The 12,806-nt window shown below is 43.2% G+C and overlaps 1 protein-coding gene across 8 annotated transcripts in view; it reads right to left on the bottom strand.

The window, feature by feature from the left end:
* The window catches only part of CGNL1 (cingulin like 1), a 179,641-nt gene that overhangs the window by 79,104 nt on the left and 87,731 nt on the right, over nt 1-12,806 (bottom strand). For all 8 annotated transcript variants that reach the window (XM_054531561.2, XM_024232753.3, XM_063716167.1 and 5 more), the window contains one exon: nt 9,294-9,506. In XM_054531561.2, the coding sequence (XP_054387536.1) occupies nt 9,294-9,506 (213 nt within the window). The remainder of the gene's footprint in view (nt 1-9,293; nt 9,507-12,806) is intronic.

The following is a 12,806-nucleotide window of genomic DNA, read 5'->3' as shown; positions in this document are numbered from 1 at the left end:
GCTAAAGCCAAAATCCTCTCTACAGAATAGCAGCTGCTAAATCTACTTGCCAAAAGCCCTAATGGTAGACCTGGAAAGAGAAGCCCTTTATTCTGTCATCCTAGCCAGGAAAGGTAGAGGCTCTCCTCATAAATAGTTATGAGCTCCTACCCTCTGGATATCCGAACTGTAACTGGAAACTGATTTACTGAATAAGTGAAATATATTTTAACTCACCAGCCAAATCAATATTTTTTCTTTGTCTTCCTAGCAATTCTAATTGTTAACTCTGAGTTTCACTAAAAGGAGCTGGGTACAAAGTCAGCAAGTTCGAGGTATACCAACGTCCCAAAGCTCTTGGAGAGGTTCTTCGAAGAGGAAGGTTCTTTTTCTTTCTAATTCTTAAGTATTTGGTACATAAAAGGCACTTAGGGTGTCAACTCACAGAACTGACATGCTATTTCTCACCTGAATTTTGCCACCTAAAGCAATAAATCTGTCCAGATCTACTCTGCACATACCTCAACCACAGCACCCATAACTTTGTCATTTTACGTGCACATCTTTCTACCCACAAGACCACATAAGATCCTCAAAGCTAGAGACCACAGCTTGCTTGCTTTTATATTCTTGGTGACTAGCACCATGCTGGCACAGAAAACACACTCAGGCATTTGATGGCAGATGAATCCGCATATCTAAAGATAAACCAGCATATCTTTGTCTTCTACAACCTAACCCACGGCAAGTGACTCTAGGCAGCTCAAGTAAAACACCAGCAGTGACTTGCAGAGACGCTCTATTTACCCCTCATGGAGGTCCCCTAAGAGATTTGTCATTGCCCAGCCCCCCAGAGTTGTGTCATGACAGCCATTGACTCTCAGGACATGGGAGGCACCTGGGATCACAGCCACAGAATAGGGCACTGGGCCTGTGATGGGTTCAAAAGGAACATCCCAGGACACCACTCTAGACCTCTTATTTATATAATTTTTAATAATACAAGATGCAGAAGAGTTACACAACTATTAAAAGAGCTATTTCTGGGGCAGGCAAAAAAAAAGAGAGAGAGAAAAAAAATAAAAGAGATCTTTTTTTAGCCTTGAATCTTACCCATGTCACTTTTGCCTATGGAAAGTTCCATGTCACTCTAGGCAGTCTTGAGTCTGTGGAAAAGAGATATTTTCCTTTTCCTGGGCACCTGATTGCAAACCCCACCACTTCTCCAGCTCTCAGTAGCTATCATTCAGGGTAAGTTGATTATTTGAAGTTAAAATGCAGAGAAATGAGGAATTTTTGCTGTTTCCCTGGCTAACCTGGCTCCCTTAGAGAAGATAGAAATGAGATTTTACACTGAATTAGCCATGTTTTAAGGGAAACAATTCCACTGATCCTGAGATTAGCACTGGTTTTACCATTTGACCCTCTGCTGACCTTATGCTTTGGAAGAACCTTTGGAAGAACCTGTTCAGAGATTGGCAGGAAAGAGGGAAGGGACAAAACTAGAAATGACGTGGGAACATGGTACCAAAACATATTTCTGTAAGACTCAGTAACATTTCCAAATTGCTGGGTAAAATACACACATACAGCCAAAATTGGAGGGTGGTGGTGAAGGCGGAGAAAAGTTTCAACATTATTGAATTTGAATAAAATTCTTCCAAGGGTTAGAGAATATAAAATATGGGCAGAAAGAATTTACAGTATGAGGAACAGACAAGACAAAAGTACAGAAACTCAGCATGGACATATATAATGCAAAAATAGCCTCCTTTTAGAAACTCCCCCAATAGACTGTTAACTAAGTCAAATGAACTGCCCTTCCCCTTGCTTTCCTGTCACTGGATGTGGCTGCTTCTCTTCAGGTCTCTGTGTCTGCGTCTTCTCTTCCTCCTCAGGCCCTCGGCCCCCTTCCCTTCTTTCTCTCTCTATCACTCGCTCACACTCCCTCCAACGACTCCCAGATGGATAGGGCAGCCCTGCTCCTCACTCAGTGTTCACACAGAGGGCCCCCGGGACCTCAAGATGAACTCATTAGCCTTTCCATTCCCAGTACAGCCCCCTTCCAGGCACTCAGAGATGATGCCTGCTCAGGTCAGCTGTCTCTCTTCTTCCTCCTCACCCCAATCCATGCTCCCAGCGGGGTCTCCACAGTCAGCCCCTACTTCCTGCTCATTCCTCCTCACTCTCTACTTCTAACCATTCCAGCGGCAGCCTCGGGTCACACCACTACCAAGTAATGTCCACATTAGGTCCCTGTATTAGTCCGTTTTCACACTGCTGATAAAGACATACCCAAGACTGGGCAATTTACAAAAGAAAGGGGTTTAATTGGACTTACAGTTCCATGTGGCTGGGGAAGCCTCACAATCATGGTGGAAGGCAAGGAGGAGCAAGTCCCGTCTTACATGGATGGCAGCAGGCAAAGAGAGAATGAGGAAGACGCAAAAGCGGAAATCCCTGATAAAACCATCAAATTTCATGGGACTTATTCACTACCATGAGAACAGTATGCGGGAAATCACCCCCATGATTCAGTTATCTCCCACCAGTCCCTCCCACAACATGTGGGAATTATGAGAGTACAATTCAAGACGAGATTTCGGTGGGGACGTAGCCAAACCATATTGGTCCCTAATAAAAGAAACATCATTGCTCCCTCACTGACTACCAACTAAAAATAGTCTCCATAATCTCACCCCACCCCACTTTCCTATTTTAACTTTTTGTTTATTCTTTAACACACACACACACCCACACACAACCTTTTTACCAAAGAAAACTTCAAGTCTGGGTGCAGTGGGTCACATCTATAACCCCAACATTTTGGGAGGCTGACGTGAGCAGATGGCCTGAGCTCAGGAGTTGAAGACCAGCCTGAGCAACGTGGTAAAACCCTGTCTTTACATAAACTAGCCAGGTGTGGTGGCATGCAACTATAGTCCTAGTTTCTTGGGAGGCTGAGGTGGGAGGATGGCTTGAACCCAGGAGGCAGAGGTTGAAGTGAGCTGAGATCGTGCCATTGCACTCCAGCCTGGGTGACAGAGCCAGACTCTGTCTCAAAAAAAAAAAAAAGAAAGAAAAAAAGGAAGAAAAAACTTCGAACATTTGCAACAAGTAGAGGGGATAGGTAATTAACTCTCACCTACCCATTACCCAGCTTTAACACACATCAATGCACGGCTGATCTTGTTTCATCCATACCCCACTGACTTCCCCCAACAAAGTGGATTATTTTAAAGCAAATTTCAGACAGCCTATAAAAACCTCGGTATGTTTCTTTAAAAGTCAGAGACTTGGCCGGCCATGGTGGCTCATGCCTGTAATCCCAGCACTTCGCGAGGCCGAGGCGGGTGAATTACCTGAGGTCAGGAGTTCTAGACTAGCCTGGCCAACATGGTGAAACCCCATCTCTACTAAAAATGTAAAAATCAGCGGGGTGTGGTGGCAGGTGCCTGTAATCCCAGCTGCTCAGGAGGCTGAGGCACAAGAATCATTTGAACCCAGGAGGCAGAGGTTGCAGTGAGCCAAGATCACACCACTGCACTCCAGCCTGGGCAACAAGAGTCAGACTCCACCTCAAAAAAAAAAAAAAAAAAAATACAGAGACTCTTAAAAACAATAGGACTACTATCACCCCTTAAAAATTGTTTAGTTTCTTAATACCATTAATATAGAGTGTTAAAATGTTCCCAATGATTTTAGATACTTTTGTTTTTTATAGTCAGTTTGTTTCAGTTGGGATCCAAGCACGGTCCACACATTGGATCTCGGCACCCATCCCTTAAGTCTCTGAATCTGTAGCCACTTTAACTTTGCTTTCTCCACAAAGCCCAGCCCAGACGTCTCACTTTCCCACCTACAACGTATTGCTCATGCTGTACTCAGTACCCAAAATGTCCTCAGCCCGCATGCCCAAACATCACTCAAAATTCAACTCAAATACTGTCCCCTCCATAAAATCTTTCATGATTGCCACCAGTCCTCCTCCTAAGCACAGCCATGGGGTCTCCTATAGGGTTCCTATATGATTTTATCTCCACTTCACCTGGGTCATTTACTCTTGTCTATGATCAGCTTGAGAGTTACATATCTCCCCTTCAATCTCCTGCAAGGGTAAATTCCACCTGATTTATATGTATAGTCCTCACGAACTTAGCACGATGCCCTGTACTTGGCAGTTGCTCAGTAAATCAACTTGTTTAAGTGCTGTATTTAAAAATAATGCAAACAGAGAAATGAAGGATGGCAAGAGTATCTCACATGTCTTCATCCTCCCTCCTCTTCTCCCTCATCCATTCCCTTGGGAGATATTTGTTGCATAAGTGATGTATGTTGGGCACTCTGAAAGTGCCTAATGGCCCAAAAGTTGTATTATCCGGCACAAAATAAAAGTGGCTTTTTTACCAGCATCAAAATACTTGCAACTCTTAGATGCAAAATTACTCCTTCCAAGATTAACATTAACATCATGATATTACTCCTAACAAACAAGATTTGTTTATTTTCATGAGAAGTAATTTGAATTTATAAATTAAAAGCCAAAACAGTCTAATGGTTGGTCTTGAGATTGTTGATGACTCTAAAGACATCTCGCTTTTTGTCTATTCATTCATCTAACCCACAAACATTTACTAAACATCTATTAAGTACCAAGCACAATGGTGTTACCAAGTAGAAAATGATGACAGTACCTAGTAGGCAGGGAAGATAAAACCCAGAACAAAATTGCCAACAATACCAGGTCTCTAGAAACTGTAAGGTCCAAAAGGCAACGAGGGAAGTTCCTGGAGGAGCTGGAATTTGAGCTGAGCCTACTTTCTGAGAAACTTCAAGAAACTATACTGTCTGTACTTCTCTTTTGCATAAGAGTTGCAGATAGGAAGGGTTAGGTTTGGAAAAAAGAACCCAACAGCTGTGAACAAGGTTCATTTTACTCCCAGATGACAGTCATTCACATCCCTATTGAGCGCCCATTTCCTCTAAAGGGTTCCAGCCATGGCCACAAACCCAAGGAAGAAGAAGACATTTCCTTTTTAAAACTAAAAAAAGTGTAAAATGACCAGAAACAGAGAAAAAAAGCATGTTATGAAATAAGTTGCTTAAGTGCTTACTCCTTTAAAAGAATATTTGGTAGATATAATCTCCTTTCTAACAGACTACGAAGATCCATTTCTCTTTAAGAAGAGAACTTAAATAGTGCACATTATAACCCAAACCACCACCGCCCTGCCAGTGAGATGCAATTCATTCTGCTGGGTGAGGAAACCCCACATAACCTAGGCATTCATGAATTCCGTCCACTGAGCAATCAATCTGCTCTTTAAAAGATGTGGCTGATGGGTCTACAAAATATACTACTACAGAGTTATCTGTTGGGAATACCTGTACAACATTCTAAATATAATCTGACATTTTTCACCAAATGTTCTAGTATGTAAAACCTTTAGTGCTCAAGCTAGGATAAAGTGCTTGTTATTTTACAATGATAAAACAGCACTTTAGGGGGTTTTGGCACTGGGGCAGTGGCAAGAATAAGAAAAACTGATGACAGAAGGTTGGGCTGCTTCATAAGACCTATTGAAGAAATAAACTTTTTAATGCAATAAAATTTCTTAAAGAAATGTCCTTTTTTTTTCGGAGGTTGAGGCTGACGGATCACCTGAGGTCAGTGGTTCGAGACCAGCTTGGCCAACATGGTGAAACCCCGTCTCTACTAAAAATACAAAAATTAGTCAGGTGTGGTGGTGCATGCCTGTAACCCCAGCTACAAGGGAAGCTGTGGCAGGAGAATCACTTGAACCCAGGAGGTGGAGGTTGCAATGAGACAAGATCATTCCACTTCACTCCAGCCTGGGCGACAGAGTGAGACTCCATCTTAAAAAAAAAAAAAAAAAAAAAAAAGTCAGTTTTTAGCCACAGTGGTGGGTGGGTTCTCCCCCTGGGGCAAGAAAAATCTAAGTGTAAGAGCACATATTTAAGAAACGTTATTTACCAGATTTAAAAAATATATTTAATTCACTCTCCTCCAAATATTTAATAATCTTAAGATTCTATTCTATAATACCAAGACATAAATAATATAACCAAAAACAGCATCCATCTACTAAATTGACACATTTGTCCCCCATAAAATATGACGCTATCACATTTGTTAAGCGGCCACCTTCAGAAGCAAAAAGTTTAAGAAACTGCAAGGAAGCCGGGCGCAATGGCTCACATCTGTAATCCCAACACTTTGGAAGGCCGAGGTAGGCAGATCACTTGAGGCCAGGAGTTCGAGACCAGCCTGGTCAACACGGCGAAAGCCCATCTCTACTAAAAATACAAAAAAATTAGCCAGGCGTGGTGGCACATGCCTGTAATCCCAGCTACTTGGGAGGCTGAGGCAGGAGAACTGCTTGAACCTGGGAGGTGTAGGTTGCAGTGAGCCAAGACCACGCCATTGCACTCTAACCAGGGTGACAGAGCAAGACTCCATTTCAAAAAAAAAAAAGAAGGAAAGAGAAAGAAAGAAAAGAAAAGAAAAGAAAGAAACTGCAGAGAAATTCAAAAGCAAGGCACAGAAATTCACAGAATAATACTAGAGTTCCCGAAAAGACCTCCCACATCACCACTGAAAAAATTCAACAGGAACTACATGGCAGGGACTGAAAACCCAGTCAGAAAGGAAATTTGTCCTAAACTAACTTTCACTTGCCAGACACTGCACAGATGTGACTATGTCCCAGGCACCATGTTGAGCTCAAGAGGCTAAGAGCACAGGCTCTTGACTTGCATATGGGGTGTATTGGTCTATGCTATTTTATTTCATTTATTTATTTATTTATTTTGTAATTTGAAGTTATGCTTAAAAGTTGGGAGAGCTCACAGAAACATCCAGATATCTGGCTTCTTGAAAAAAATGAAAGATCTAGCAACATGGGCCCAGCATTCCCTCACTAGCAACTCTAAGCTGGAGCAGAGAAGCCACTGACCACTCCAGCAAAGGACATGCCCTCCAGCCAGCTTGTCACAGTCCCCACCATACCCTCCTATCATCCCAATAACAGACTCAGTGCTTTACTCATTTATGTTCCCTGTCTGGCCCCAGAGGTACTAGAGTTTGTCACTCCCTCTCAGGAAAAAAAAAAAGGGACAAAAGTGCCCCCTATGCCTAAGAAGTGCAGAGTCTAATGGAGGAGGCAGACAAGATGAGAAATTATAATAGGGTATGATACAAACTACAGTAGAAGAATGGCCAGGGTTCCGCAGAAACCCTAAGGAAGGTGAAGGAAGGTGCAACTAACTCCACCAAAGGGAGTATAGGTATCTAGGGCATGTTCACAAAAGAGAGGACATTTGGGGAGTCTTGCAGGAACACAACAGCCTGGTCAGATGGCAACGTAGGAGCAAGTCACTCTACACGTATGAAGAGGTGACAGGTCTGAAAGATACAGAGTTTTCTGGAGATGGGTTAGGCAGAGAAAGGACTTCTTCCCTACCATGCTAACAATTTTCAGCTTAAATCTGGGGCAATGGGGAGTCAAGCAAGTTACTTAAGCAGAGGCTGACACGATCAGGTTTGGTTTTTTAAGGAAAGATGCTGGCAGCAGTATAGAAAACAACCTGGAACAAAGAGCCCTTGCTGGCCCACACCCCAGTGGGTACCAAGGCGAACCCCTTTGTGTTAGCTTCCCAGTGCTTGGAAACTGTCCATTCTCTGCCAATGACACACGTCTTGACTACTTCGCCTGTTTTGTTTTTACAGACTGATACGGGTCAATGTAGTTATCGCTCTTGAAATGGCATAGTGAAAATACTATGAGTTAATATATAATGCAGACATTTGAACAGGTCAAAACGCAGTAACATAAGTCTCTACTGATGATCTTGATTCCATACAACAAAGATATCCTTTCACCTACCATGTGTCCTTTCCTCACTTACATATCTCTGGCAGTAGAGAACTTGGAAGCTTCCAATAAATAGCCCCCACCCCATTTGAGGAACAAGTTTGATTTTCCTTATACTTAAATCACTACAAACATATCCCCCAACACTATTCTCAACTATCTTAAAGGAGCCACCCAGAATACACCACATTAATTCGAGTTTTGAGGCAACATTTAAGGGTGATAAAGATATGGGTCCAAAGGAGAAACATTTTACTCAGTAACCTATTGGCATGTACCTGATGAAGAAATAGCACATAAAGATCGATCACAAGGATACTAGGTTGTTGCACAGAAATGAAATGAGATGCAAATAACAGGCATGCCCCCTCAAAGCAATAAAAATTAAATCGGTTTCGCTTTTCTCCCTCAAATTCAGTCAAATCTAAAAAAATAATAAGATAGGGAAATCAACAAGAGGCTTTTAAAAACGGTCTCAAAGTTGTAATAACCCCAAACAGACTATTTCCCAGACTTTTTATTGTTATAACAAACAAACCCATCTTTCATTTCTTGTCATTTGCAATTACTGTGCCATAATTGAAAATCAGTGAATCACCATAGGGCTTAGGGGAGAGAGGGGCCTACTAGCTCTGAGCTGTCACTGTAATCATCACAGAATAAAAAATATCAAGAGTTCTTTCTTCATCATTTTTAACCTATATACTGCAGAGTCTCTGAAAATTTTATAGTCTGTAATTCCCCTCTTTCCCTAAAGATGGCATGACATTTCAAACCATTTTCCCCTTCAAAATATTGTTTTTCTCTTCTTCAACAGCCAGTATGACGTCTGCCCCAAAAGATTTCAGCATAATTTTGAATCTATTTGTAGGAGCCAAGAATTCAATTAAAAGAAAAATTATCTTGGAAGGGTTTGGGCAATTCAGCCAATTAACCCTCTTGTAACTGTGCTGAGAAAAGAACCTGAATTGTCTAACAAAAGGCTACACAAAATCAAAAGGAAAAGACTAGGGTGGGGGGTGAAGGATTCCAGGAATCTGGGTCCTGTCTGCACTTCTGCCCATTAACATGGTCACACAATGCCCTCGGCCTCTGACCGTTAGGAATGCCTGGGAGGGTACATCCCTCCACTCTGCAAAGGGCTGCAGAACCTCAAGTGTTCATCTGCAGCCTCTTCATCTCCCCATCTGCAATAGGATTTAACCAATGTCCCTACCAATGTTTCAGTTTATAGACTTTAAAAGGTCAATAGCAGAACCATTGAGCTTATTCTTTGTTAATAAGCTCTGTGTCCATGATTTGATGAATTGAGACTCACTCTCTAATTAAAAGGAAGGAAGGGAATTTGCAGTGGTGTGGGAGAGAGGGTCTTACGCTTTCATCTGTTCGCAAGCCAGATTCTCCTGCCCCATCCCTCACCTTGGTTGCTTCTTCCACACTCTCCCTCAGGGCCTGCAGCTCAGCATCATATTGCTCCTTCAGCTTGTCCATCTCCTGATCATGGCTGGAAACCTCTTCTTTCAGGGCTCCCTTCAGGGCAGTGAGTTCACGCTCTCGCTTTCTCAAGAGATCTTCTTGCTCCTCTTTGGCAATCAGCAGATCCTGAAGATCCTGTTTTGCCTGTAAGAGCTCCTAGAGAGAGGAAACACGAAGGGAGGAGGTGACAATGAAACATCTTGTTAAGAGGCCCTGTATCTCCCCTCCAGTTCGGTCCTCATGTGCACAGCCATCTCACCTGGCCTTGCCACTCTCTCCTTCCTCATCCCGCACACCTGTTTAGACCATTTCTTCCTCTCACCCTGCATTTCTCAGAGGCCATCATTCCCTTGGATTCCTCTGTCTCTGCTTCTTGGAGATTTGATTGAATTTGAGGGAGAAAGGGGAAACTAATGTAAATTTCACTGCTTTGGGGAACACGTCTGTATTTTCCATCTCGTTTCACTTCTGTGCAGTGATCTGTTGCCCTTGCTCTTGCCCTGTGTGTGCTGTTGCTTCCTGGGGGACATGCCAGCTTGCCTACCTTGCTTCATATCCCCTGGGACCCTGAGTGTGGTCAAACCCTTCATCCACATTCCTCGTACTCAGGACAACTTTGCTTGTTTTTCTTCTATCTCATTTGCCCATCTGAGCAGAGCATAATATTCATATTTTCCCCTTCTTAACTGCCAAGTATTAATGAGGAAGGTCACAAAGCTGGGGCAACAGGCTCCACTATAAATCACATTACCTGAGCCCAGTGTGTCCTGCCAAAGGCTTGGCATTCCTTTCCTTCCAGCATCTTTGTCCCTGACCACCTCAGTTTTCCAGCTCAGGACTCGCCCTCACAGACACCTTTGCTCTTCCCTCAGCCAGAGAGATGTGGGCATCTTGGCTCCCTCTCCACCTCAACCCCTCTCTGCACTCCAGGTCTTCTTCCACCCAGTCCCTCTACAGAGAACGCAATGTCCCCTGCCAGCCTGCTCCCAGTCTTCACTCCATCAGTTATTGACATGGTTTGGCTCTTCGTCCTCACCCAAATCTCATCTTGAGTTATAATTCCCATAATCTCCACGTGTCAAGGGAGGGACACTGTGGGAGATGATTGGATCATCTGGATAGTTTTCCCCATGTTGTTCTTGTGATCGTGAGTTATCATGAGATATGATGGTTTTATAAGGGGCTTTCCCCCCTTCGCTCACTCTCTCTCCTGTTGCCTTGTGAAGAAGGTGCCTGCTTCCCCTTCTGCCATGATTGTAAGTTTCCTGAGGCCTCCCCAGCCATGCAGAACTGTGAGTCAATTAAACCTCCTTTGTTTATAAATTACCCAGTCTCAGGTAGTATCTTTATAGCAGTGTGAGAATGGACTAATACAGTTGTCTTTTGTTTCTGCCATTTTGTTCCTATCCATATTCTTGACTCTTGGCTACCTGCCAAATTTCACCACCAAAATGTCTGAAAGCATAATTTCTGTTCACTGCCTCCACTTCACAACTGCCCATTCACTCCTTAATCTCTTGCTGTATGATTTTTGTCCCTACTCTACCAAGACAGTCCCCTCCGAGATCATTGTGACCTTTAATCATATCCGATGGCCTTTTCCCAGTTGTCAATTTTCTTTACCCCTCTTTCATCCTCCCTTCCTATCTCTCTAAGATGCCTTTCTTTCTTGTAATGCCAAGATAACACAGGCTCCTGTTTTCTTCCTTCGGGCTGCTTCTTCTGTGATAATCTTTTCTGGCTTTTCACTCCCTCTTCCCAAAATCTATGATGAACTCCAAGAATGCAACTTTGCACTCTTTATTCTCTTTTAGCAAGCTCATTTTTGTTTTTCCAACTATTAATTCTATGTAAATGACTCCTAAACCTTTACCTCTTACCCTTCTCTGAGTTCAAACCTGCACCAACACATTCAAAGACCTGCTAGATGCACCCATCTGGATGTCCTGCAGCACCTCAGATTCAGTAGGATTACAATTTCAAGAGAATTCATCATGCTCCTTCCTTCCTTCTTCCTTTGTTCTTTGCTCTTGTGAAAAGCACCACCTGCCCCCTCAGCACTCAAGCTCAGAAACTTGGCAGGACTTTGACTTTTCTCTCGTCCTGGTCTCTCATAAACAAAAAGTTAGTTCTGCAACATCTTCAATCCTTTCCGTCACCTCCCTGGGTAAAGCCCTCCTCACCTCCTGTGCAGGTGGTTTACAATAACCCCTAAGCTGCTCCCCGCATCCAGGCTCTCACCTACAGCCTCTATGGCAATCCATGCAGCATCTTCAGACCGGAGTGCCCTTCTCCCTTCTCAGGCCCATCTCTCCCTGCCTTTCAGAAAATCTTTGAAGACCCAGATATGGTAAGACCTCCTCCAAGAGGTCTTCCTTGAATATCCCTCTTGAATACCCATCTCACTTTAGCTGTTCTTCTCACAGTACTTAACACTTTTTACTTTACATTCTATATTTTTTAATATTTTTCTAATCTGCATTTGACTCCCATACTTATCCTTGTTGAAAGAAGGATACAGATCTGATTTGTTATATTTTTGATGCATAGATTAATATTGGGAGCACTTATCTGTTCAGATATAAATAAACAAGTGCAGTACAGCAGGTGTCTGGAGATGTCAGAATTCTAAACTCGTCAGTTATTTCACTTGTGGCTTCTGCATAAGAACACGACCTGTTTTCTTGGAACCCCTGGGGAATCAGAGGCATGGTTGCCACCTGGGGACCCAGGGCTTCAGAGATGATAAGCTACTTTCCATTCAAGAATTGTGTCCCTGATGAGGGAAGAAACATTTTATTGATTTAAATGTAACTGACAACGAGATCTCTTTCATCTTCTCTAGGACATGCACCTCCATTGAACCAGGGGAACCTCTACAATCACAGGGTGGGGCTGCATTGCACAGACTAAGATTTTGCCCATCAAGAATCTAACTAGCAGGCATTGACAAGCTCAGATGAAATGTCAAGAGACCCATGCAGGTAACGAGGCCAGCTCTGGCTCTTTCAAAGCACCAAACACAGAGATCTTATGAAAATATACCCTGTCCTCATATTTATCAAAGAGGACGCCCTGCTGCCGCTGCCCAGCCCCTTCTTAAGGAAGATCAGAGTCTCTCCTGAATTACTGTTGCTTCCGGCTACCCCCCAGGGCTTCCTGGTGCCTTCTGCCAGCATCTTTAGTGCAGGCCCTGTGATTCTGACCCCTGTTTCCTGCTTTTACTCTCACACGTTTCTCAATTGTTTGGACGATAAGACAGTTCTTCTCCCAACACTTATTTTTTCCAGCATATCTCTATGTTTTGTGTTGCCTTTTGTGTGCTGCTGCCAATGCATGTCAAGACTGAGGTTTTTATGGTCCATTCTGCAACAACATGCTGTTATCTGTGGCTGGGGCTGTCGCTTAAGTGGACTGTGCAGCACAAATCCAATCAGATTACACCTCGCCATATCA

Source organism: Pongo abelii, chromosome 16 (assembly GCF_028885655.2).
Source record: "Pongo abelii isolate AG06213 chromosome 16, NHGRI_mPonAbe1-v2.0_pri, whole genome shotgun sequence".
NCBI lineage: Eukaryota > Metazoa > Chordata > Mammalia > Primates > Hominidae > Pongo > Pongo abelii.
Note: the sequence above shows the minus strand (reverse complement) of the source record. Positions and strands in the feature narration are given on the sequence as shown.